At 44.3% G+C, this 24,902-nt stretch overlaps 1 protein-coding gene and 1 non-coding gene across 9 annotated transcripts in view; one reads left to right on the top strand and one right to left on the bottom strand.

Annotated features, from left to right (window-relative positions):
- The window catches only part of MYB (MYB proto-oncogene, transcription factor), a 45,219-nt gene extending 23,243 nt beyond the window's left edge, over window positions 1–21,976 (top strand). For 7 of the 8 annotated variants that reach the window (XM_003431425.3, XM_001509958.3, XM_001509928.3 and 4 more), the window contains 6 exons: window positions 130–272; window positions 2,264–2,378; window positions 2,464–2,589; window positions 3,535–3,645; window positions 4,528–4,635; window positions 20,652–21,976. In XM_003431425.3, coding sequence (XP_003431473.1) covers window positions 130–272; window positions 2,264–2,378; window positions 2,464–2,589; window positions 3,535–3,645; window positions 4,528–4,635; window positions 20,652–20,768 — 720 coding nt within the window. In that variant the 3' untranslated portion in view covers window positions 20,769–21,976. The remainder of the gene's footprint in view (window positions 1–129; window positions 273–2,263; window positions 2,379–2,463; window positions 2,590–3,534; window positions 3,646–4,527; window positions 4,636–20,651) is intronic. The other variant, XM_029052210.2, reaches the window with a different exon arrangement.
- LOC114809922 lies at window positions 5,988–6,124 on the bottom strand. Its single transcript, XR_003757693.1, has one exon. It is a non-coding gene; the product is annotated as a small nucleolar RNA SNORA7 (small nucleolar RNA).
- Window positions 21,977–24,902: the final 2,926 nt, after the last annotated feature.

Below are 24,902 nucleotides of genomic sequence, written 5' to 3'. Positions count from 1 at the left end.
GTTTATATTATGGGACAATAAAACATACTTGGTAGCTATCAGGAAAGGATTTCATTTTCATTTCTTCTCAAGTCAGCAGGATTACCATAAGAAGCTATGATTTTAATCTAGAATATTTTCTTTTTTCAGTTTTTAAACACTTCCAATAGCCATGAAAATGTGGACATGGACTCTCCTTCTTTAGCCTCCACTCCACTTTGTGGTCATAAATTGACTGTTACAACACCATTTCACAGAGACCAAACTCTTAAGCCACAGAAGGAAAATAATATGTAAGTAAAGTACTTGCTTTATTTAGTAATAGATGTTATCTTATTCAGTCAGATATGTTCTTGTTCCCAGTTCATCTTAGTTTAGATTATTAACTTTAAATCATAAAACGGGCACTGATGACCTGGCCAAAATATATTAGTTCGGACCCACCTAGAAGTCGAGGATTGTATTAAGAATAGGTGCCCTTCTTAAACTAGAAGGTGTGTGTGTTTGTGAGAGAGAGAAAGAGAGAGAGAGAGAGAGAGAGAGAGAGAGAGAATGTATTAAGAATAGGTGCCCTTCTTGAACTAGAAAGTGTGTGTGTTTGTGAGAGAGAGAAAGAGAGAGAGAGAAAGAGAGAGAGAGAGAGAATGTGTGAAAAAAGAGCCACTTTTTATAATTTCTGGTCTGGTTTTCTGCAATGTCTTTGAGATACAGTCTGCCCCAAGGCTCTGTTCAAGGTGAGAAATCCCATTTAGAGTTGCTGCAAGATAGGGGAAGAATAATCAGTGGTTCTTCAAATATGGCTTGCAGGCCATTAGTGGTCCACCATGACTACCCACACCACTTTTGAAGCAGGACTGCCGTTCCAGCTTCCTGTTCTAGAAGCGCAGTATGACTTTGTCAGTCAACATAGAACTTGGATGAGGGGATATGGGTAGCATAATCAGGAACAGAAGAAAAATTTCTAACAAGTCCTTACAAAGGGGAAAGCTGCCAGGAAAATAGGAAGAACTCTTCCCTCTTTACCTGGTAGAAAGAGCGAAACAGTGTCATTTCTGGATCAGACTTGTGGTCCAACCAGTTCAGGATGTAGGCTCTGATAGTGTCATCATCATCAATGGTATTTATTAAGTGCTTACTCTGTGCAGACCATTGTACTAAGTGCTTGGGAGAGTACACTACCACAGAGTTGATAGGCATGTTCCTTGTCTACAACAAGCTTACAGTCTAGAGGGGGAGACAGACCTTAATAATAAATGGCTCCAAAGGATGCTTGGGGGATCAATGATGTTTGCCTTTTGGATGTACATCTTCCCAGGTACTGTTTTCCCCCTGCCAGTGGGGAGTCCTTCCTCCCCCAAACACTGGAATGGCGCGTGAACCCCAAAATGTGAATATAACTAAATTAGCTGATGCATTGAGGTCCCTAGCTAAAGTTCTAAATCTAAATTTTTCTACTGATTTTTTAAGCAACTCTTTGGTTACCTAATTTTATTCTGTTTTGTGGGGGTAAAAGACTTTTCAAACAATCAGTAATATTTATTGAGCGCCTACTGCGTGCAGGAAAATGCTCTAGTTCTACTACCAGAATGATTGCAGATGGAGGTGGGGCGTGCTGGGTGAGATGTGTCTGTGAAGTCGCTATGGGTCAGAAATGACTTGACAGCATTAGACAAGACAAGACTTTGTGCAGAGCACTGTGTTAAACTCTTGGGAGATAGGATAGAAGATGAAGAGATAGAAGAAAGGATCCCTTCTGTTGTTTACAATCTGATGTGAGAGGTAGATGCAAAATAATTTACATGTAGGAGGAAGAAGAAAAGAGACAAATAAGATGGTCTTCACTAAGGACTAGATTCTCATTCTGTGTCAATATTCAGATTTATGTTCTATCATGTGAATAAGCTTGTGCTGTGTTTCTTAAGAAATCTTAGAGCCTTTTCCAGAGGCCTGTGTTTCAGGCTAATGATTTTAGTAGGAATTTTGCAAGTGTAGGGAATAGCGCATTATCCCACAAAGATAAGAAATCATTTTTGTATATTTTGCATATTTATCCTTCCCTTCTGATTAAGTGGTTTTAAAGGCAGTGAAAGTTAGGGCAGTACTTTTTTCTGAAAAAATAGAGTGAGCATACATGTAAAAAATCAAATCTTTATCCGCCAAGGCTTTTGGATTGAACCTATTGGATTGAACAGGTAAATATGAAAGAGAAAAACCGCACTCATTCAATAGCAATATGGTATGAGGTTGCTCATGCTGACTTGCCTTGCTATTTTTATTTTTCTAGTTTTAGAACTCCAGCTATCAAAAGGTCAATCATGGAGAGCTCTCCGAGAACACCTACTCCATTCAAAAATGCTCTTGCAGCTCAAGAAATCAAGTATGGCCCCTTGAAGATGCTGGTAAGTGATAACCATGGCAGTGAGATTGGCATTAGCAGAAATGGAATTTCTTGTCTGATGCTAAAATTCTCCTTCTTCTCCTCAGCCACAGACCCCATCCCACCTGGTGGAAGATCTGCAGGATGTCATCAAGCAGGAATCGGATGAGTCTGGGATCGTGCCTGGATTCCACGAAAACGGGCCACCTTTATTGAAGAAAATCAAGCAAGAGGTAAGGGGATCCGGCCTTTTAAGGAAGTCAGTACAGGACCCTCAACGTGTCTCCATTCATCCATCCTCCGTTCATCCAATGTTCTACACCCCCGAGTGGCTACAGTGTGCTTTTGGGGTGGCTCTCGACTCTTTATGCCCAAGCTTTCTGTTCTGGGGAAGGATGAAGATCCCCTCCTCGCCCAAGCTTTCTGTTCTGAGGAAGGATGAAGATCCCCTCCTCCCCCATTGACTTTCTCCCCTACACTCTCTGCTTGCCTCCCCCCGTTCACAGGTTGAGCAGTTGTGCCATGGGAGAAAGGAAGAGAAGCCAGTCAGCTAAGCTGCCCTCCTTCTTTCCAGACTTCCTTTCTAGCCGCCGTGGCTTGATTACTAAGTGGATGATGAGTAGCAGAGAAAATTGAGAATGACCAGAACATTTGTTTATTTCATTCATTCATTCATTCAATAGTATTTATTGTTTACTATGTGCAGAGCACTGTACTAAGCGCTTGGAATGTACAATTCGGCAACAGATAGAGACAATCCCTGCCCATTGACGGGCTTACAGGTCTAATCGGGAGGCTTATATATTTAATTTCACAAACTGAATTAAAAACTAGCAGAATCGTATGAACCTAAAGAACTTGAGGTGTTCGTCATTAGCCTGTGGGCTGAGCCAGCGTTGGGATATGTGGTTTGGGAGAGGAAGAGGGACTGGAAAAGGGGAAATTCAGAGATCCCACCTTCAGCTATATGTTTGAGCATATTTCAGTCAGTCAGTCAGTTGTATTTATTGAGGGTTTACTGTGTGCAGAACACTGTACTAAGTGCTTGGGAGAGTGCAGTATAACAAATAAACAGACATATTCCCTGCCACAGTCAGTGGTAACAAGTCAGAATTGTGCACATCCTCAGATTTAACAATGGCCCTTAAAATACTCTTCTCTTCCTGTCTTCACTCCAGGTGGAGTCTCCAACGGGTAAAGCAGGGAACTTCTTCTGCTCAAATCATTGGGAAGGAGAGAATCTGAACACACAACTCTTTAACCAAGGATCTCCTATAGAAGATGTACCGGTATGTATAAACCATCAGACCCCAATTCCTCTCCTAACAATTTACAGTCACCCAGAATTTGAATATGAAATTTGTGAATTTAAAACCACCAAAAAACCCCCCAAAACTTCAGTTCTGCGACCTCTCAACTGCATCTCCTCTCCCTAACACGAATATCCTCTCTTCCTCATGACCATCATTCTCCAGCTTTAACTGATGTTGTCAAATTCTGGATATGAAAATGAAAGTGGGATGCTGCCGTTCCGGTGGAGTAATTTTGAATTTTTGAGAGAGATCTTGGGCCTTCCAAGGGCTCAGGCTGGTCTGGGGAAGCCAGCTGCAAGCAGATTGCTCAAGGCCCTGTTGGGGAACCTCTCTCTGAGTGGCAGGGGAAAGTCCAGCCTGGCCTGGCCATCGCCTTTGTCCACTGAATAGTCCTGGGACAGATGTGAACCCCTGGCAGATCCTGGTTATCCGAGAGGACAGTGACCTGTCAGGAGTTTGAGGGTGGGAGTCCCTAATCTTTCACCTCCCTTTCAATGTACTTTCCAAGTGCTTAGTACAGTGCTCTGCACACAGTAAGCGCTCAATAAATAAGATTGAATGAATCAATCAGCCAATAGTTTTTATTGAGCATTCACTCTGGGCAGAGCACTGTACTAAGTGCTTGGGAGAGTACAGTACAACAGAATTAGCAGAGATGTTTCCTGCCCGTAATGAGCTCACACTAGACTCTATCTGAGGAAGCCATTTTCTTTAGAGTTGCAAGAAGTAGAATTTCTCTCAGGCATGTCCAGTGGGCCTTCTGGATGGAGGAGGTCAGTGTTGCAATTGTATGGTGTCGCTTTTATCTGGTGCCACCCCAGCCTTCCTTAACTTCCCAATTATCCTTTGTATGTTTAGAATCTTCTTACCAGTTCCGTTTTAATGATGCCGGTGTTAGAAGAGGAAGACAGTGTTCTCAAAGCGTTCGCCGCACCTAGAAATAGGTCATTGGCTACCCCTTTACAGGTAAATTGCTCTTTGGGTGGACGCTAGTATATTTTAAAATCAGTGCATTTCTTGGAAAAATTGCCCCCTGGTTTTAACATGGTATTTCCTTGCAAGGTAATTGACTCTGGTCTAAAAGCTTATATTCAGTCTGGATTCCTCATTACCATGAGGAAAGGAGACTGTCATTAGCCTGTAATAAGTTACTTTCATTTTTCCTGCCAGTTTGTTTAGGTGAGGGGATTGTTTTGCCCTCCCTTGAGGGCGCCCTGGAGTAGAACCATGCCCCAGTGCCTGTCTGGCAGTGGAGACCAGAGAGGGTGTACACAGAGGAGGAAAGAGGTGATCTGGCCTTCTCCATTCTGCCCCTGCAAAGGAGTGTTGCTTCACACGTGTTTTCTGTGAAAAGGAAGGACATATTGTTAGCTCTCAGCCTGTTGTCGGGTGTGAGTTTAGGTAGCTGTTAACCTGTAGCCATAATGTCACTATCATGGATATTTATTCAGTGCTCACTGTAGGCAGACACTACACTTAGAAAAAAAGAAGCAGTGCCCAAATTCAGTTGGGAAAGAGAAACACACAAAATGAAAAGTAATGAAGTCGATCATTACATAGATGAAGTATAACCAGAATGATGGGGGGCTATTCCTAGATGAGTTGGGCTTTGAAGGAGGGAACTAACATGGTTTGGTGGAATGAATGGGGGAGGATACCCCAAATGGGGAAAATGTGTGAGCAGTGATTGGGAGTTAAGAGATTCAAGAGCAGAGGATGGTAAGAGGAATGTAGGATAGCCTGGCCAAGAGGGAATGAGCACAGGCCTCGGAGTCAGGAGGCCTGGGTTCTAATCCCAGAATATGTCTACCAACTTTGCTATATAGTATTCTCCCAAGCACTTAGTGTAGTGCTCTGCACCCAGTAAATGCTCATAAAATGCCAATGATTGATTGATGTATTGATTGCTTAATTGCCTGCTGTCTGACTTTGGACAAGACAGGTAACCTCTCTGTGCCTCAGTACCCTCATCTGCAAAATGGAGGCAAAATACCTGTTCTCCCTCCCTCTTAGACTGTAATCTCCATGTGGGAGAGGGACTGTTTCTAATCTGAGTATTTTGTACCTACCTCAGTGACTGGAACTTAGTAAGCACCTTGTCTTGTCTTATTGGTCGTTTCCGACCCATAGCGACGCCACAGACACGTCTCTCCTAGAATGCCCTGCTCTCCACCTGCAAACGTTTTGGTAGAGTATCCAAAGAGTTTTCATGGTAAAAATACAGAAGTGGTTTACCACTGCCACCGTCCACGCAGTAAACTCGCGTCTCTGCCCTCAACTCTCCCCATGCCACTGCTGCCCAGCATGGCTGAGTTTTGACTTGTAGCAGATTGCCTTCCACTCGCTAGCCATTGCCCAAGCTAGAAAGGAATGGGTATGCCTCTGCTTGACTCTCCCTCCCATAGCCGAGACTGGTAGAGTACTGGAAATTGTCCAGGTGCGATCCTGAGAGGGGAGTAAGCACCTACTAACTAATTATTATTACTATCATTGTTATTGTTATTATCATTATTTCCCCCCTTTTGAGTCATGCCCCAAAGCTATTGGTTTCCTGTGTAGGTAGGGTAATAATAATGTTGGTATTTGTTAAGCGCTTACTATGTGCAGAGCACTGTTCTAAGCGCTGGGATAGATACAGGATAATCAGGTTGTCCCACGTGAGGCTCACAGTCTTAATCCCCATTTTACAGATGAGGTAACTGAGGCACAGAGAAGTTAAGTGACTTGCCCACAGTCACTCGGCTGACAAGTGGCAGAGCGGGAATCGAACCCATGACCTCTGACTCCCAAGCCTGTGCTCTTTCTGAGTCACGCTGCTTTGTTACCCATCTAAAATGAGTAATCTATCAATCAATGGGATTTATTCGACAATTTCTATGTGCAGAGCACTGTACTCAGCACTTAGGCGGGTACAATACAACAGAATTAGCAGACATGTAACAAGCTTACAATCTTGTCAGATCGGTCGGACGTAGGCTCATGCACTATGTGCATTTCCAGCCTTCCTCCTTGTCAGTGGCAAGGATCTATCCTGTAAAACTTTTCCTGGTAGAACTTTCCCTGTGACAAATAGGTTAGGCTTTTGCTTTCTATACCTCTCCCATAAAACAAATTAGGAGCTCAGATTCTTCAACCAGTTAATGTTTAGATCTCATATAAGTACAGAATGAATGAATGCTGGTGTCAGGTTTAAACACATTCCTGTGGTACAAAATTCACACAGAATTTGAGTCTTTAAAAGTCAAGCTGCAGATGATGTGATGCTACTTTGCCCAAAGATATAAGGCGTAGCAGTAGACATATATTGTGAATTTTGACTCAATTGTTTATCAGTGGTAATACTAGTCATATTTTGTAAGTCAAAGCTCAGTCTAATTCCTATTGATGGCAACTTTACTCCTCTGATGACCTATCAGGAGGCGAGGCTCCCTCTTAATAGCTAGTTTAGGTAGTAGCATAGCGGACTAAACTCCAAAGCATGGTGCTCATTACTGTCCTTAGAGACAGCTAGATAAGTCCCAGTTTTTGTGGGTTAACCCACAGGTTTTTGACCTTTTTTTAAAAAACTACCTCTTTAGTCTCAAGTCAGTCGATTATATTTACTGAGTGCTTACTGGTGCAGAGCACTGTACTAAGTGCTTAGGAGAGTACAGTACAACAATTGAACAGTATAAGATACAACGAGCTTACAGTCCAGAGAGAGCTTACAGTCTACAGGTTTCTCCTGAGGTTCCATCCCCTCACCTGCACAGAGGAGGACCCATCAGCTCCAGAGCAAGGAAATGCCTCACCATCTCACCCAAATCCTGTCTTCTGCCTGTCTTTCTCTTCACTGTAGACAACACCACTATCCTCCATGTCTCGCAAACCTGTAACCTTGGCATTATCCTCGACTCGTCTCCCTCATTAAACTTAGCGAAGCGATCACCAAATCTTTTCGGGTTCTAAGTTCACAACATCTTTCGGGTCCACCTTTCCTTCTCTATCCAAACTGCTATTGTGCTGATCCAAGCACTTATTCTATCCCACCCTGACGACTGCATCGGCCTCTTCTCTGATCTCTCTGCCGCCTGTGTTTCCTGACTCCAGTCCTTATTTCACTCTGCTACCAAGATCATTTTTGTATTCACCTCCACATCAAACAGAAACTCCTTACCATGGACTTGAAGGCACTCAGTAGCTTACCCCCTCCTATTTTACCGAGCTGATTTCCTAGTACTACCCAGCATGTTCACTTCACTCTTCCAACGTCAACGTACTCATTCTACCTCAGTCTCATCTTTCTCACTGCCAGCCCCTTGCCCACATCATTCCTCTGGCCCTCACATATAGCAGATCATCACTTTCTCCACCTTGAAAGCCTTATTAAAATTCACATGTTCAAGAAGCCTTCCCCAACTAAACCCTCATTTTCCTTACTCCCTCTCCTTTCTGTGTCATCCAAGCCCTTGGATCTGTACCCTTTGAACACTCGATTAAGCACTCCACCCTCATTCAGCCAGACAGCCAATCTGTATTTATTGAGCACTTACTGTGTGCAGAGCACTGTACTGAGCTTTGGGGAGAGTACAGTAGAATAATATAACGGACACATTCCCTTCCCACAACGAGCTTAAAGCCTGGAGTATAGAGCTCGGGCCCGGAGTCAGAAGGACCTGCGTTCTACTCCTGACACTGCCACGTATCTGCTCTGTGACCTTGGGCAAGTCACTTCACTTCTCTATGCCTCAGTTACCTAAACTGTAAAGTGGGGGTTAAGACTGTGAGCTGCATGTGGGACAGGGACTATATCCAACCTGGTTTCCTTGTATCTGTCCCAGCGCTTAGAACATTGCCTGGCAAATAGTACACGTTTAACAAATACCATTAAAAAGTGCTATGACAGCTAGGAGTGCTACCCACCTTCACAACCCTCCCCAAATTACATCTCCCCGAAGAGGCCTTCCCTCACTTAAGCCCTCACTCCCCCTACTTGCCCCCTCTTCCGCAACACCGATGCATTTGGATCTGTACCCCATAAACACTTAATATTCACCCCAACTTCAGCCCCACAGCATTTCTGTACATAACCTTAGACTCTATTTCCCCTTATGTGTAATTTATTTTAGTGTCTGGCTTCCCCTCCAGATTGTAAACTCCTTTTAGGGCAGAAATCATGTCTATCAAATCTGTTGTATTACACTCTCCCAATCACTTGAAACAGTGCTCTACATGCACAGTTAGTGCTCAGTAAATGCTGTCGATTGATTGATTAATTGATTGCTGAAGTGGTACTTGAGAATTTATCTTGGAAAGAAGAAAATTAACTGGAGAAGTCCCCCTGGAGGAGGTGGGATTCCAGAAGAACTTTGTATCAATCAGTTGCATGTATCGAGCGCTTATTGTGTGCGGAGGTCACTGTACTAGGCTGTTGGGAGACTACACTATAACAGAGTTGGTAGACACATTCCTTTAGAAGGCAGGGAGAGCCGTGGACTGGAAAGGGGAGAGAATTCTAGGCAGGATGGAAGACATGAGCAAAGGAGCAGAGGTGGGAAAGTTGAGATTGAAGCATTCATTCAATCATTCATTCAATTGTATTTATTGAGTGCTTATTGTTGATTAATTATGGTATTTATTAAGTGCTTACCATATGCCAAGCACTGTTTTAAGCACTGGGGTAGGTACAAGGTAATCAGGTTGGACACAGTCCCTGTCCCACGTGGGGCTCACAGTCTTAGTTCCCATTTTACAGATGAGGGAACTGAGGCCCTGAGGAGTGAAGTGACTTCCCCAAGGCCACACAACAGACAAGAGGCGGGTCTGAGATTAGAACCCATGACCTCCTGACTCCCAAGCCCAAGGTCTATCCACTACGCCATGCTGCTTCTTCTGTACTATGTGTAGAGCACTGTACTAAGCGCTTGGGAGAGTACGATACAACAATAAACAGACGCATTTCCTGCCCACAGTCAGCTTACAGTCTAGTAGTACAATGAGAAGTTGAACTTGGGAGAAAAGAAGAGCCCAAGCTAACGTGCTGAAACTGCTTCTTGCTGTGGTCCTAGTAAACAGTGCCGCCCCTTTGTAGCTGGCAGCAGCCACAGCAGAAACAGGAGCTTCTTTCTCAGTTGCCCCAGATTCTGCTTATGCTGCTGGCTTCTTGATTTTTATAGTCTGTTGCTTTCTCTTACATGCAGTTTGTTTTAGCGTCCATCTTCTATGCTAGATTATAAGGTCCTTGAGAACAGGAATCATGTTTACCTTCTCTTTTGTACTCTCCTGAGCACCTCGTACAGAGCTCTGCACATAAAAGGTGCTCAATTAATACTCTTGATCGACTGATGGGTTGATCAGTCGCTGGGTTTCCTGGTGTTTTTGAGTCATTAGGGAACCCAGCAAGAAGTAGCTCAGCAGTGGCAGGATCTATGCCGCCGATCCATTACTTCCATAATAGCTGAGTCCCGCAAGATATTTTAAAATATCCCCAGAGGGGTTTGTATTTGGGTTGGAAATATAAAGGTTATACAATAATAATTATGTCATTTATTATGTACTTACTATGAGCTAAACTCTGGGGAAAATGCAAGATAACTGGATTGGAATCAGTCCCTATCTTACATGGGCTCACAGTCTATCTTATCCCCATTTTACAGATCAGGAAATTGAGGCCCAGAAGGTTAAGGGACTCTCCCAAGGTCATACTGAGCGTGGCTCAGTGGAAAGAACCCGGGCTTGGGAGTCAGAGGTCATGGGTTCGAATGCCGGCTCTGCCACTTGTCAGCTGTGTGACTGTGAGCAAGTCACTTCACTTCTCTGTGCCTCAGTTCCTTCATCTGTAAAATGGGTATTAACTGTGAGCCTCACATGGGACAATCTGATTACCCTGTATCTCCCCGAGTGCTTAGAACAGTGCTCTGTACATAGTAAGCACTTAACAAATACCAACATTACTATTATTATTATTATACTGCAAGCTAGAGGTAGAACTGAGGTGAGAATCTGGATCTCCTGACTCTCAGACCCTTGTTCTTACCACTAGGCCACGCTGCCACCCCTGTTAAATTAAAATTACTTAAAATAACTAGTATATTTGCCATCAGTAAAAAGGCCAATCAGGAATATGTGGATTCAGTAATATCAACAGTATTTATTGTCTCATTTATACAAATCTCTATAATAGACATTTGGGGAGCATACAGCAAAAGCTTAAGAGATAAGCCCTGCCCTGGAGCATCTTACACTCTCTGGAAAGTAATGATGTATGGACTATGTAGAAACACAGTATTTTGCTTTATTTGAAGCTATCACGGTTAGGTCTATTTGGCAATTAGTCTGTCCATTTTGATTCAAAGCCACAGGGCAGCTACCTGCAGTACTCATTGATTATTGAGGGATCTAGGAGAAAGAAGTCAGGGTGTTTTTTGGTGGGTTTTTTTTCTCTTGCAAAGTCCTTAGCAGTTTAAATTAAATTCATTTTCTGAAGAAAAGTCAAACAGGGCATCTATCACTTCACAACTATACCACCTTTGAATTGTGGAGAGAATCGTTTTATTCTAGTGAACTAAACCGACGTTAAATAGATTTTAATATTTTTTTCCCCATTTCCTAAAATTAAAAATAAATCCAGTTGGCCCTTTGGTGGTGATACTATCAATCCAAACTCGTTCTTCAAATGGCCCTAATTTCTTAACCAACTTAACTTTAAAGGCATTTTAAATGGGTGAACTATTTCAGTAGTTAATTGGTAGTAACAAGATCAATCAATCAATCATATTTATTGAGTGGTTACTATGTGCAGGGCACTGTACTAAGCGCTCAGGAGAGTACAACGCAACAATATAACAAACACATTCCCTGTCCAAAATGAACTTACAGTCTAGATGGGGAGAATATTATCTGTTGTGACCAGCTCTATAATTTTGACTGTCTTAGGTTTTTGGAAACACATATTAAGTATTCAAGTGTTCTTGGAGTAAATACTATGAGAGCATGGGGATGGGAATCAGAAGGACCTTGGTTCTAATCCCGGTTCTGTCATTTGTCTGCTGGGTGACCTTGGGCAATTAACTTCACTTCTCTGTGCCCCAGTTACCTCATCTGTAAAATGGTGATTCAGACTGTGAGCCCAATATGGGACAGAGACTGTGTCCAACTCAATTACCTTGGATCTACCCCAGCTCTTAGTATGGTGCTTGGCACATAGTAAGTGCTTAACAAACACCACAATTATTATGATTACTAAATACAGAGTGACTGTGCAAGCTTTCACTCGGGGAAAACTCCCATTAAAGTCAAGACAAATTTTACCAACTTACGGTTATCAGCACGGGACCTGTAGGAGATTGTTTGCATTTAATAGGAAAGTTATGCCTACAATTCCATTACAAGCCTCTGTCCGGGAGTTTATACTTGTACTTTAAAACTTCAAATTGGAATCATGAAGAGCCATACAATGAAATCATTTCCGTATAAATAACTTTTAAAAATGTAAGTTGGCCATTTTAAACTCTCCCAAGTTAAAAGCAATGAAGTTGAGTGGCTCACGGTCTCCTGTGCTGCTCTGAAACTCGCGTTCGATGCTGTTTCTGGAAAGTGGAATTTTGCATGTCATTATGGTGGGATGGGTTCTCAGCATAATGAGATTCATGAAAAGAGCAAACATAACGTTAAGTTGGTGAAAGCCTCCCAGAACATTTATTCCAAACACATTCAGAGAAATTTCTTTGACAGATATGTGTGTATATGGTCTTCACAGTTATAACATCAGTGAATTCAGTCCTGTTCTGGATTCGGGAGAAATTGGATGACACTAGAAGGGAGAGAGGGAAAGAAGGTAGTAAGGCAAGTCACCAAGCCAAGGAAGAGAACCTGACGCCGGGGGATGGTAAAAATGAGAACAAATCACTATCAGCCTTCCCTTAAGACTTTTCTCTTCGTCCAATCTCCTATCATACCAAGGAAGAGAATGCGGGGCAGATAATAATAATGATGGTATTTGTTAAGCGCTCACCGTGTGCCGGCAGTGTACTAAGCTCCGGAGTAGATACTATATAATTGGGTTGGACACAGTCCCTGTCCCACGTAGGTCTCCCAGTCTCACTTCTGGAGGATAGTTCCTACTAGATATCTATGATGCCTGAGGTGCTGTGTGTCAGTGGGTTGACAGGGGGTGGGGATGGGAGAGCCTACCTTAGCCATGATATCTTCCCCCTGAACTTTAGCCTTTGGTGAGTTTGGTTAAATGGGGTGAATGCCCAGGAATGTTTCCATCCACTCTACTGTATTGTGCTCTCATAAGCACTAAGTACAGTGCTCTTCACATAGTAAGTGCTCAATAAATGCCATTGATTGATTAATTTATTGATTGATGCCCCAGTAATCTCTGCTCCAGCAGGTGGGACTAGGCCTAGACATCCTGTTTCCAATGAGCCCCCAGGAGGGCCCATGACAGGCTCTTCCCAAGTCCGGGAGTAATGAATAGATTGGAACGTTTTTTAAAAGTATGTTTTCATTCCACAGAGGAAAGTATTTGGAGTCATGCAAATAAAACACCTCATTAGGCAAGTTATAAATATGTACAATCTGTTAATGAACATTCACTGACAAAACAAGTTCTTTTTATTGGTGAATCTGAAGCTTGAATTAGCATATAAAGTATATTAAAGTATTTGAGTGCTTTTCTTTTTGGAGTAAAAGGAAATTACAAACTATCTAACCTCTCCTCAAGTTTAAAAGCACATTCATAAGCATTTAACTCACATCACTTTCCTCTTTTTTAACCACAAAGTGACAGCCTTAAATTTGAATTTCCTGACTTTTGCTAGTTTGTCACAACCTATTTTTTTAAACAGTGAGTTTAATTTCAGCAAAATTCCTAGCTATTTTTATTGAAACCTATCTTTGCAAAGAGCTTTCAATTGCTATTGGCGGCAATTCACACCAACTGAACTTTTTACTCAGCTTTTTTCTCATTGACTGTGTTGATGGTTTTTTTCCTATGATCGTCCCAGTAACACGGGACTATGAAATGACAACTTTCTAGGTTGTGTATGATAGGAGATTGGACGATGAGAGATGTCTTAGGGGAAGGCCGATAGTGACTTGCTCTCATTTTCCCCATCCCCCAAACTGAGAACCATTGCAAGGAAGCATTGCTAGTGTTTTAGTCATTCCACAGAACTATCCGCCTACAAGTACACTCTCTTTCTTACACCTGAAACCTGAAAGATGTGCCAGATATGCCCCCTCTCCTATTTGCATTTTCCTGGAGGACGTCCTGATTCTGAGGTTGAAATTTGCACAGACGAATATAATGTGGAGGGCTTGTAGCTTGTATCTTCCCCAGTGCTCAGTACAGTGCCCGGCACACAGTATGTGCTTAACAAAAAACATTGTTAAAAAGGCGGGGAGAGCAGGCAGACCTAATATTAGAAAGAATTTTGTCATGCAGGTAAGATTAATTTTTTTTGGAATCAGAGACCACTAGCTCTCTAGATTGTAAGCTTGTTATGAGCTGGGAACGTGTCTGCTAATTCTGTTGCATTGTACTCTCCCAAGTGCTTGTACAGTGCTCTGCACATAGTAAGCGGTCAATAAATACCATTGATTGATTGATAACTCCACCTCCCAGCCTGCATCAGTCTGATTGACAGATGGAATTTCAGGCTTTTTGAACCCGATTTTGAGATTGCACATTTTACTGCTGGTCTTCAGGGCCTCCGGACAGTGCCCAGAGTATGGGCAGACTGGCGATGGACGGTGTGAAGAGGCCAGGGCTGAGACACGGCAGCCCGACCAGACATTGTAAATCTGCCAGGCTCCTGGGCCAACCAGGAGGTGCACATATGCGTACATCTGTCATGGGAAAAGGACCTTGCTTTTTTTAGTCTTAACCTACTGCGTGGTTCCAGGAAGTACTGGAATGACTATTTTTTTTTTTTGGAAGTCATGACCAGAGTTGGAAATTTGGTTTTTATTTGACGACCCTTGAGGCAAATAAATATACTGGAACAGAGTATTCCCTAGGCCAGTGAAATGGAATTGCTTTAGAGCAACTTGGCACTTACATCGATCAGTATTTATTGATCTGGAACTGATAGGTGGCTGGTGGAAGGACTTGCAATGATTCCAAAGAATAAGGGAACACAAAATCCTAAAGGTGTAACGTGATAGGTAAATGATGTTATACAATCTTAGACGTGTGCGTCTAGGAGAGGCAACCAAACGTCATCTAATTTAACCCCCAGCCTCCAGGCAGCCTACATCTAAATGAGTAGGACAATATGGGATGTCCTCTCGGCCCTCTTCAAATTCTCTTGTGGTTCAGGTATTTTTAAGCGAATGTCACTTTGACATTGAATGTGGACTTTCAGGATCCAGCGGGTTTATTTCTAGGTAGGGGCCGAGAGGAGGGCAATCCAAACTCTTCATTTCCTTACACCCTGCTTCCTTTCCCTCTTTTCAATCAAACATATTGAAGTATGAAAATATCTTTCACTATTTCCAAAATTGCAAGTAGCAAGTTTAAGAGTCTTGGTGCCTGAGGAGCCCCCGATTCAAATGCGCCAGGCCTCTGTTTATCCCCATTCCCGAAGCCACGGGGTGGAACAGCTGGGGGAGGCGTATTAAGGCATCCCAGCACAGCACCAAGAAAGGCAATCCGTAGTCTGGCTGAAAATGTGAAGAAAGACTGGTTTTGGCATCAAACTTCCTTATGGGCAGCCTTGCCTTGTCTCACTGTTCTTTTTCCACAAAGGGTCCAAGTATTTATTTAAAGTGCTTTAACAGGATATCCCAGTTAAAACTTTGACAGGTTGTTTACAGTTCGCTTCTGCCCAGGGGCAGCTAAAGACACGTTACAGGATAAGTGAGATGATTCTCTTGCCAGGAGAAGGATGTGCCGGTAGGATTATCGATGTAAAAATGAACCCAGGAGAGTGACATAGCTGGAACTCCACCGAGAGTTAGTAAGCGAATAGGAATTCAACATATGAACTCACATGTGGTCCTGCTCCAGGATTTTGATTGAAAGTTTTCATGCAAATGCAACAGCGACCTGCCGCGAAAGGGGAAACTGAGACTATACAAGCATGTGTGTATCTATCTCAGGGTTGATCAATCAGTCGGTCGTATTTATCGAATGCTTACTGTGTACAGAGTACTGTACTTAAGCGCCTTGGAGACTAGAGTGTAACAGGGTTGGTGACCCATTCCCTGCCCACAAAGAGTTTACAGTCTATGGGTTCTAAGCCCAGCTCTGCTACTTGTCTGCTTTGTGACCTTGGGCAAGTCATTTCACTTCTCTGGGCCTCAGTTACCTCATCTGTAAAATGGGGATTGAGACTGTGAGCCCCATGTGGGACAGAGACTGTGTCCAACCCAATTTGTTTGTAACCATACCAGTGCTTAGTACAATGCCTGGCACATAGTAAGCGCTTTACAAATACTGTAATAATAATAATAATTACCATTATTATTATTACAAAGTTAGAAGGTTCCAAGAAGAGAGGTGACCATCATGCAGTCTCTAAGCCAGCCAAAAGTCCTACAGAATTCTTGAAAGGCAAGAGAGAGGTGCCACCGAGGCTCCCGGTTAAAAATGAGGCCTGAAATAGGATAATAACAAGGCTATTGTCACCATCGCCTTTTAGCAGTTGGAGTAAAGTGTGCCTTTGCCTTCCTTAAGGATAGACCTTCTGACCTCTTGTCTTCACCCCATTATTTTGTAGCACATTCATCTACCCGGGGCAAACCTAATGACAGGTTGTAAAATTTTAATGATCAGTCAATCAGTGGTATTTATTGAGCACTTACCGTTAAGCGAATGGGAGAGTACAACTCAAAAGATTTGGAGCACATCTTCCCTTCCCACAAGGAGCTGACAGTCTAGACTTTGCATGGTTGGAACATTACCTCATATATTAGTTAGCTCCTTGTGGGCAGGGAATGTATCAGGCAACTCTGTTATATGGTACTCTCCCAAGCACTTAGTACAGTGCTCTGCACACAGTAAGTACTCAGTATGAGTGATCGATGAGTCAGCCAGCTGTTATAGGGGTTTGATTCTGGTGTGATTTGATCTGATTTGGTTCTTTAGACTGTAAAGTCCTTTTGGGAAGGGACCGTGTCTTCTAATTCTGTTGTATTCTCCCAAACGGTTAGTACAGTGCTCTGCACATAATAAGCGCTCAATAAATGCCATTGCTTGATTGATTGGTGGTACTCACCTCCCTCGATTCCCATCCCAGGAGGATACGTAAGCTTTAGGATGAGTGATGCAGCTTGACTGTTCTGGCAGTTGTTGTTATAGTAGTAAGTAGTATTTATTAAGTGCTTAAGTGGAGCACTCTGCTAAGCTCTGGGAGAAAATGCACGGGTGAGAATTAGACATGGTCCCTATTCCTCGTGGGGCTCACAATCAGGAAGCAGCGTAGCGTGAGATGCAGCGTAGTGGATAGAGCATAGGTCTGGGAGTCAGGAAGTCATGGGTTCTAATCCCCACTCTGCCACTTGTCTGCTGTGCAACCTTGGGTGAGTCACTTCACTTCTCTGGGCCTCAGTTACCTCATCGTTGTGGGGATTAAGACTGCTAGCCCTATCCTGGACAAGGACTGTGTCCAACCCGATTTGCTTGCATCCACCCCAGTGCTTGGTACAGTGCCTGGCACATAGTAAGCGCTTAATTAATACCACAATTATTATTAATAATAATAATAATAAAGTAGGTGAGGGATTGGCAACAGACACATAGAGAGTTTGCATCTTCACGTGCCTGTCCTGATTAGCCGGTTAGCTTGGCAGGCACCGCCTGGGGAATCATGCTGCTCTTTGCCATCCTCTCGGCCCACTACATGTCTCCCAGAACCCAGGCTGGGCTGGACGACAGGAGGGGCTGCCCATCCCAAGCCCCAGTAATGTTCGGTGACCCTCAAAGTTTTGTGCACCCCTTGCAGATTCCCCGGAGAGCACGGGGGAGGTAGGAATGGGCTTTTTGACAGGAGTATTGCTGTCCAAAAATAAAGCCCTCCCCACACAGACCTGGCTTCTGGGGCCACCTTTTGCACCTGCCGCCGTCTTATCAAAGGGCTACTCAGTGCTCCCGGACCGACAGGCCGGCATTCAGAGAAGGCGCCGTTCAACTTCTCATCCTCGCAGGCTTTGTTCCTTTACAAAGTGGCTTCTTGAGTCGGGCGTCCAGGTCCGGAAGTGCATTGTGCCTGGATCGGGAGACTCGGCAGGCTGTGCCAAGACTAGAGGAAAAGTTGTCTCGTTTGGGGGGAACTCGCACGCGCCTCCCGGCCCAAGCTGCCTGCCGGGCCTTCCGTCTGGGCTGCAGATGCATTGTACTTTATTGGAACTCCATTCTTCTTCCCAGGGAGAATTGTTAGCCCTGAGTGTTCCCTCCTCTGAGGAGACTTGGGTCGCTCTGGGGTTTGGATGCTTCGAAATGCCAAAAAAAAGGGTTTAAATACTTAGTGCCTCAATTAAGTCTTGGACCCGAAAAAAGTTCATTTTAAAACATCTTGTTTTTAAAGTCCGCGACTGGATAAGCAGCCAGACTTTATGAATATAATAGTTTCTCTGTTGTCACTTAGAGAGCCCCAGTGGTTAGCAGAAAAAAGAATTTCTGGGTTTGAAAACTCTTTTTCTAAGAAGTCGAAGAGCTGAATTCTCTCTCTGGGCTCACTGGAACAACTGCGGAGTTTTGATCTTCCACAGAAATCTTTCTTGGGTCAGATCGGACCCCCCGTCTCACTGGCCAGTCAGAGTGGTTCGGCCGTAAGGGAGCACTTAACAGGACATGGGGTCGTCCTTTCGTTCCGTCGTTTTCTCGCAGCCATTTTTGTAATGGAAGCCAGAGGAAAGGAAGGGGTTAGTCCATCACGGACTATCGAAGAAAAGCAGGCTCTTGAAATGTGGAACACGGCTCAGGGAGCTAGCCAGAAACAGCTGGTCACAGAATTCAGGGAGAAACCCAACATCAACAGGAATACTCAAGAATAAGAACAGGTACTTTTGTAACAAAATGCTCATCGTAGGCTAGGCTTAATTCTGGTTCCCTTGGGCTACAAGCTCGTGAAAGCGAAGTCAGAACAGTTAGGACCTATGAAAATCCTGCAGAGAGTTACTCAGCTATAGGAGAGAGACAAAGGGAGAGAAATAAAGTCAGAAAGCAGGGAGACTGAGAGAGAACAGGAAACCTCTTTTAAATGAAATAATAGTCCACTTAAAGTGTTGTGTGGTAGGATTTCCATGGGGCAACGGGAATTCATTCATGGTAGAAAGGGTCTTCTCCCTCTATATTGTAAGCTTGCTGTAGGCAGGGAACGTGTCTACCAACTCATATATTGTACTCTCCCAAGCACTTAGTACATTGTTCTGAGCAAATACTATCAATCGGTAGATCTTGAGATGAGCCGGAGCAAACGGACACAAGCTTTTACTCAGATTCAGCAGGAGATTGCCCGATTTACTGGCATCTCCCTGCCCTTCCTGCTTTTCGACAGGAATGGTGACTCCTTGTGTGGAGCTCCACCACCCCAAACGTGACACACGCCAGGCTCCCATGCTCTGTTTCTTTTGGGGCCTGACCCTCTGGGGACAGTAAACATGCCTTGACAGCGGTGGGGGGGAACCGAGCACAGGGCCAGCTCTGCCATCTCCAGCCTCTGTGACACACAGTGTTCTTGGAAAATACATCGCGGTACAACATTTCAAGATATTTGTGGGGACTCCATGCTTCCAGAACAAATATACATGTGCTTCAGACCATTTTATTTACACTTGGGATGATACCCTGTCTTCTATAGGAACAGGGATTAACCCAGGAGCCCACTTTATGTTTGTCGAGCTGGAGCAAGGCGATCGAGAAGTCAGAGCCGCAGCTCCAAGCTCTTTGGTGCGACTTGGCATCGAAGCCGAATGATTTTAGAAAGGCCTCTCTCTATAGTAGTCTCTCACCCCATGCAACCACATATGCGCCGGCACAGTGAGGCTATTGGGTGACTTTGAGAGCATCCATAAATGCCGAGTGGGAAGAGATGTGAACCAGAGAGGGGTGCTGCAAGTTGGGGGTCAATAAAATGAAAAACACCATGCGCCAAAAGGAGACTTCCCAGTAATGGGGCTGGGCAGCATGGTGGGTGCTACAAACCCCTCCAGTTGTGGCTCACAATTATGCCAGTTACACCCTTAGCCAAGAGGCTACTGCTGGGAAAGGGTAGTTCGGCATGGCCTAGAGGATAGAGCACAGGCCTGGGAATCAGGACCTGCTCCACCGCTTGTCTTCTGTGTGACCTTGGGCAGGTCACTTAACCTCACTGGGCCTTAGTTCCTTCATCTGTAAAATGGGGATTAAGACTGTGAGCCTTATGTGGGACAGGGACTGTGTCCAACCTGATGTATCTACCCCAGCACTTAGAACAGTGCCTGGCACATAGTAAGCACTTCGCAAATACCATTATTATTATTGTTCTTAAATTTAGCTCGGGGGGAAGGTGGGCAGTGCTGTTTTAGTGAGTGTTCCTGAATTCCGGTAGTTGCTAAATTTTCTGTCTTCTCCCCTCCCAATCAAGGCGATTAGAAACTTGACTAATGAGTTGTCCAAACCCTAAGCCCAACCCTCAAATCCAGCTGCCACCAGGCCTGATAAAAGACATTTGTGTTTTTTTTTCCATTTAGGGCATCTGTTTTCTTTCCTGAGAGAAACTCTGGTGTTTTTCTTCTTTTCTTAAAAAGCACAATACTTCTGGACATGTGTTTACACCCCCCACCCCTTTCGGCTTCCTGCCATTTATAGTGGTTAAATGGTGGTGCGGTTGGGGGAGAACAAATCAATCAAAGGTGTACCGGTGACTGCTAAACGGCATGTGGCCTTAGACTTTCATACTGCATTCTTTAATGTTCCAACTCGGGCTGGAAGGCGGGGGCGGGCTCCAAAATGTGTGATTCTTGATTTGCCCCAAAGAGGACAGACACTAAACCTCTCCTTTTTAATTTAGCATCTCAGCAATACCTGGGAAGCGGTGTCCTGTGGGAAGATAGAGGACCAGATGATCGTTTCCGACCAGGCACGCAAATACATCAATGCATTCTCTACCCGGACTCTGGTTATGTAAAGGGTTCCGGACAAGCATTATGGTTTTCAAAACACTTCAAGTTGACTTGGAATTTGCATTCCTCTACATGAAACTTTTCATGAATGGGAGAAGAACATATTTTTGTTGTGGTACAACAGTTGGGAGCTGCACAAAGTGAGCATATTCTTGTTGGATTTCACCCAACTAAAAGGATGTTTTTTGTTTTTTTTATAAATGGCACTTACCTAAATTATTAGGTACTGAATTGTAACCAGTCATTAAATGTCTTAATGCAGAATTTTTTTAAAATAAAGTGATTTTTCTGTATTTTTGGAGATCAAACAGACTTACACCAGTATTGTTTTCCTGTGACGAGTAGCGTGAAATTTTATATAAAGAGCAGGTACTCAGACATTCCTTTTCTAAATCACTGAGCAAAATGCATTGGGATCAAGCGAATCAGCAAAAGCATTACTCTAAATGTTTAATATCCAGGGGAAACGAATCAAGATTTCAGATGCTCAAGATTGATAAAGTTTTGAAGTACTATTTGATTTTGTTACTGTATTAAACTGTTTTATGTGTGCATTTTGTTTTTGTTAGCTTGCTTTAAAAATTATTACTGTATGAAACATAGTTTTATGAGAACAAATTATATTTTTATTCAGTAATTTAATTTTGTAAATGCCAAATGGATAATGTGTTTTGCTGCTACGGACTTTAGCATGTAGACGTGCTGCTAGTTTTAAAGGGGCAGTAGGGCTTTATGAGAAGAGGAAACAAAACTTGGTGTTAGCTAATTGACTATGCACTAGCATTTCAGACTTATTGTATTTTTTTATATAAACATACATTTTCCTTTTGTAAGCATAATTTTTGGAACACTTTTCCTGGGAGATTTTGTGTGTGGTTTTTCATTGGTTTGTAATAGCATGCATTGCACCTTCATGTTTGGGAGAACTCTTTGTTGTTCATGTTGTCTGTTTTGTTTCGTGTTATGTTGGCCCTTATTGTTCTTTAATTCATATTCCACTTTTTGGATCAGCTTACCCATTCTTTTAAAACGTATGGTCCTTAGTACTGCCATACGAACCCTTTACAGTTATGGAGAGAACACTGATTTTTGTAACAGAGTCTGACCTTGCTGCCTTAAGAGCATCGTGTGCAGCCCGAGCTGCACTTAACTTTGGTTAGGACAATGTACTTACTGCCTGGTAGAAAAATAAAGCATGTCCTTTTTTTACTTACTCGTGACAGTTCTCTGACTTCAGGCCTTGTGCACACAGGATGATGTGGTCAGAGACCCCCCCTTGCCCCATTTCTCTCCAACAATGGAGGAACCCGACATTCCTTGCAAACGTTCGGCTCCGTTCTCCACGCTCTTCTCCCTTCCCGTTCCCGGGTGGGGCTCAGGGAAGGCTCGGCTGGGGCCGACTGAACCGCTCTCCAGGCTCCGCCCGGGAACTGCTCGATGAGTTTTCCACTAGTGGCCACGGTTGCAGGCAGGGATTAATGTTGGTATTTGTTAAGGGCTTACTATGTGCAGAGCACTGTTCTAAGCGCTGGGGTAGATACGGGGTAATCAGGTTGTCCCACGTTAGACTCACAGTTAATCCCCATTTTACAGATGAGGGAGCTGAGGCACAGAGAAGTTAAGTGACTTGCCCAGAGTCACACAGCTGACAAGTGGAAGATCCGGGATTCGAACCCATGCCCTCCGACTCCCAAGCCCGGGCTCTTTCCACTGAACCACGCTGCTTCTCTAGGGATGGGGAGAGTGTGTCCTAGAGAATTCTTTTCTGGGTCAATCTGTTGAGCGCCTACTGTGTTTGCAGAGCACTGTATTGAACGCTGTGAGGGAGACGGAGTTGGGAGATACAGTCCCTGCTCTCAAGGAGTTTATAATCTAGTAGGAATTTTACGGTCTGGATACATCTTGGAGGCTGTGGCCTGGCACTGCCACCATGGCCTAGCTTCACCTAGATTACATATGGCGGCAAGCAGGGCTGGGGAATACTGTAAGCTCGTCAAAGGGCAGGGACTGTCTCTATCTGGGGCCGACTTGTACATTCCAAGCGCTTAGTACAGTGCTCTGCACATAGTAAGCGCGCAATAAATACTATTGAATGAATGAATGAATGTGAAGACTTCTTGGCCCAGAATTCAGGTGGTCTAGACTTAGTAATTTTGTGCCACAGACAGAGCAACTGCAGCTCAGAAATCTTAACCCGGAACCTGATTCTCCCCCCGCCGTCCCTGCGGAGGAGGTCAGGCGGACTTAAGCCGGTGGAATTCTTCACTAGGAGCGCTCCCAGAGCAGTGACGATGTTGAGCCGTGGAGAAGGGCCCCAGAGCAATTCTGTTGATAGTGCTACCACCATCCCACCACTCTCCACTCCCACAGTTCCTTGGGGCAGGGCAGAGGGCACCCCCCTCTTCCAGAAATTCGGTTTATAATGCTACCATCACTCCCACCAATTCTCAGGACGTGGCAAAGCGTCCCCCCAGCAATTCTGTTGACAGTACTACCACCATCGTCCCACTCTCAACTCCCAGTTCCTCGGGGCCCAGCAAAGGGCCCTCCCGGCCATTCTGTTGATAGCGCCATCACCACCTCTCCACTCTTCACTCCCACCATGACTCCCACAAATCCTCAGGACGTGACAAAGCGTCCCCCCAGCATTTCTGTTGACAGTACTACCACCATCGCCCCACTCTCAACGCCCAGTTTCTCAGGGCCCAGCAAAGGGCCCTCCCGGCCATTCTGTTGATAGCGCCATCACCACCTCTCCACTCTTCACTCCCACCATCACTCCCACAAATTCTCAGGATATGGCAAAGCGTAAGCGTCCCCCCAGCAATTCCGTTGACGGTACTACCACCATCACCCCACTCTCAACTCCCACGGTTCCTCAGGGCCCAGCAAAGGGCCCTCCCGGCCATTCTGTTGATAGCGCCATCACCACCTCTCCACTCTTCACTCCCACCATCACTCCCACAAATCCTCAGGACGTGGCAAAGCATCCCCCCAGCAATTCTGTTGACAGTACTACCACCATCGCCCCACTCTCAACTCCCACGGTTCCTCGGGGGACACCAACGGGTCCTCCCAGCCATTCTGTTGATAGCGCTATCACCTCTTCTCCACTCTCCACTCCCACAGTTCTTCAAGGTATGTGAGCAATGGGGAGTAATTTCCCATTGGAAGCAAAGGAGCAAAGGACCCCCCCTCCAAACAGAACAAGGAGGAGAGGGGACAAGGTGGGGAGAAGAAAACAGGGAGATTGTTCTCTCGGTTTCTCTCAAAGTTGACCTTTAAGAATCTTTGAGAGGTCTGGATTGACGAATCGATGCTTAGATGTGCCAGCGTAGAGTTAGGGATAGACCTAGGATTTCTCAGCATTTCATCTCCATTTCCAACTCTGCTTAATTTTCGTTCAAATTTAAGTAACTTTTAAGGCATAGCTTTCTGGGCGGGGGGGATTTGTAACCCTTGTCGCACCTATTTTATCCTTGTTTGGGCTAAATTGAGGGTCTCAAGCAATTGTAGTGTCCGACTTTCTCTATGTTGGTGCAAACCAGACCTGCCACTGTTACACATCTACTTCTAGAGCAGTTCCACCAATGCTACCTTTTTGCCATTCTGAGCATCAAGAGACCAGACAGGATCATAAATAATGAGGTTGCAGAATCCAGTCAGGCTAGCATCAAAACAATGCTCAATATAACCATTCATTCCATTCAATTGTATTTATTGAGCACTTACTGTGTCCAGAACACTACTAACCACTTGGGAAAGTACAGTAGAGTGATAAAGAGAGACAATCCCTGCCCACAGTGAGCTCACGTTTAAGGAGGATGCATGGAGCAGGATATGGAGGTAATTATGGTGAGCAGAAAAGGGGAGATGGACAATAAGGTGATAAATGGTTTAAACCCAGAAGGAAGCAAAGCTATTTAAATGAGGCTGCAGGTCAGTGGACAATCCAGGCAGCAACAGAAGGCAGTCCAGAATGGCTATCCCAATTTAAAGATGAGGAATCTCTTAGAAAGGAGACTGAGGCATTATCATGGCATCGAGAGCGAGAAACAGGAATGGGGCCAGTTGCTTTGGCTAAACAAGTAGTCTGTACCAGGCACTGTACTAAGCGCTGGGGTAGATACAAGGAAATC

Source organism: Ornithorhynchus anatinus, chromosome 2 (genome assembly GCF_004115215.2).
Source record: "Ornithorhynchus anatinus isolate Pmale09 chromosome 2, mOrnAna1.pri.v4, whole genome shotgun sequence".
In the NCBI taxonomy this organism is placed as follows: domain Eukaryota; kingdom Metazoa; phylum Chordata; class Mammalia; order Monotremata; family Ornithorhynchidae; genus Ornithorhynchus; species Ornithorhynchus anatinus.
The sequence above is the reverse complement of the archived record's forward strand: the minus strand, read 5'-3'. Positions and strand labels throughout refer to the sequence as shown.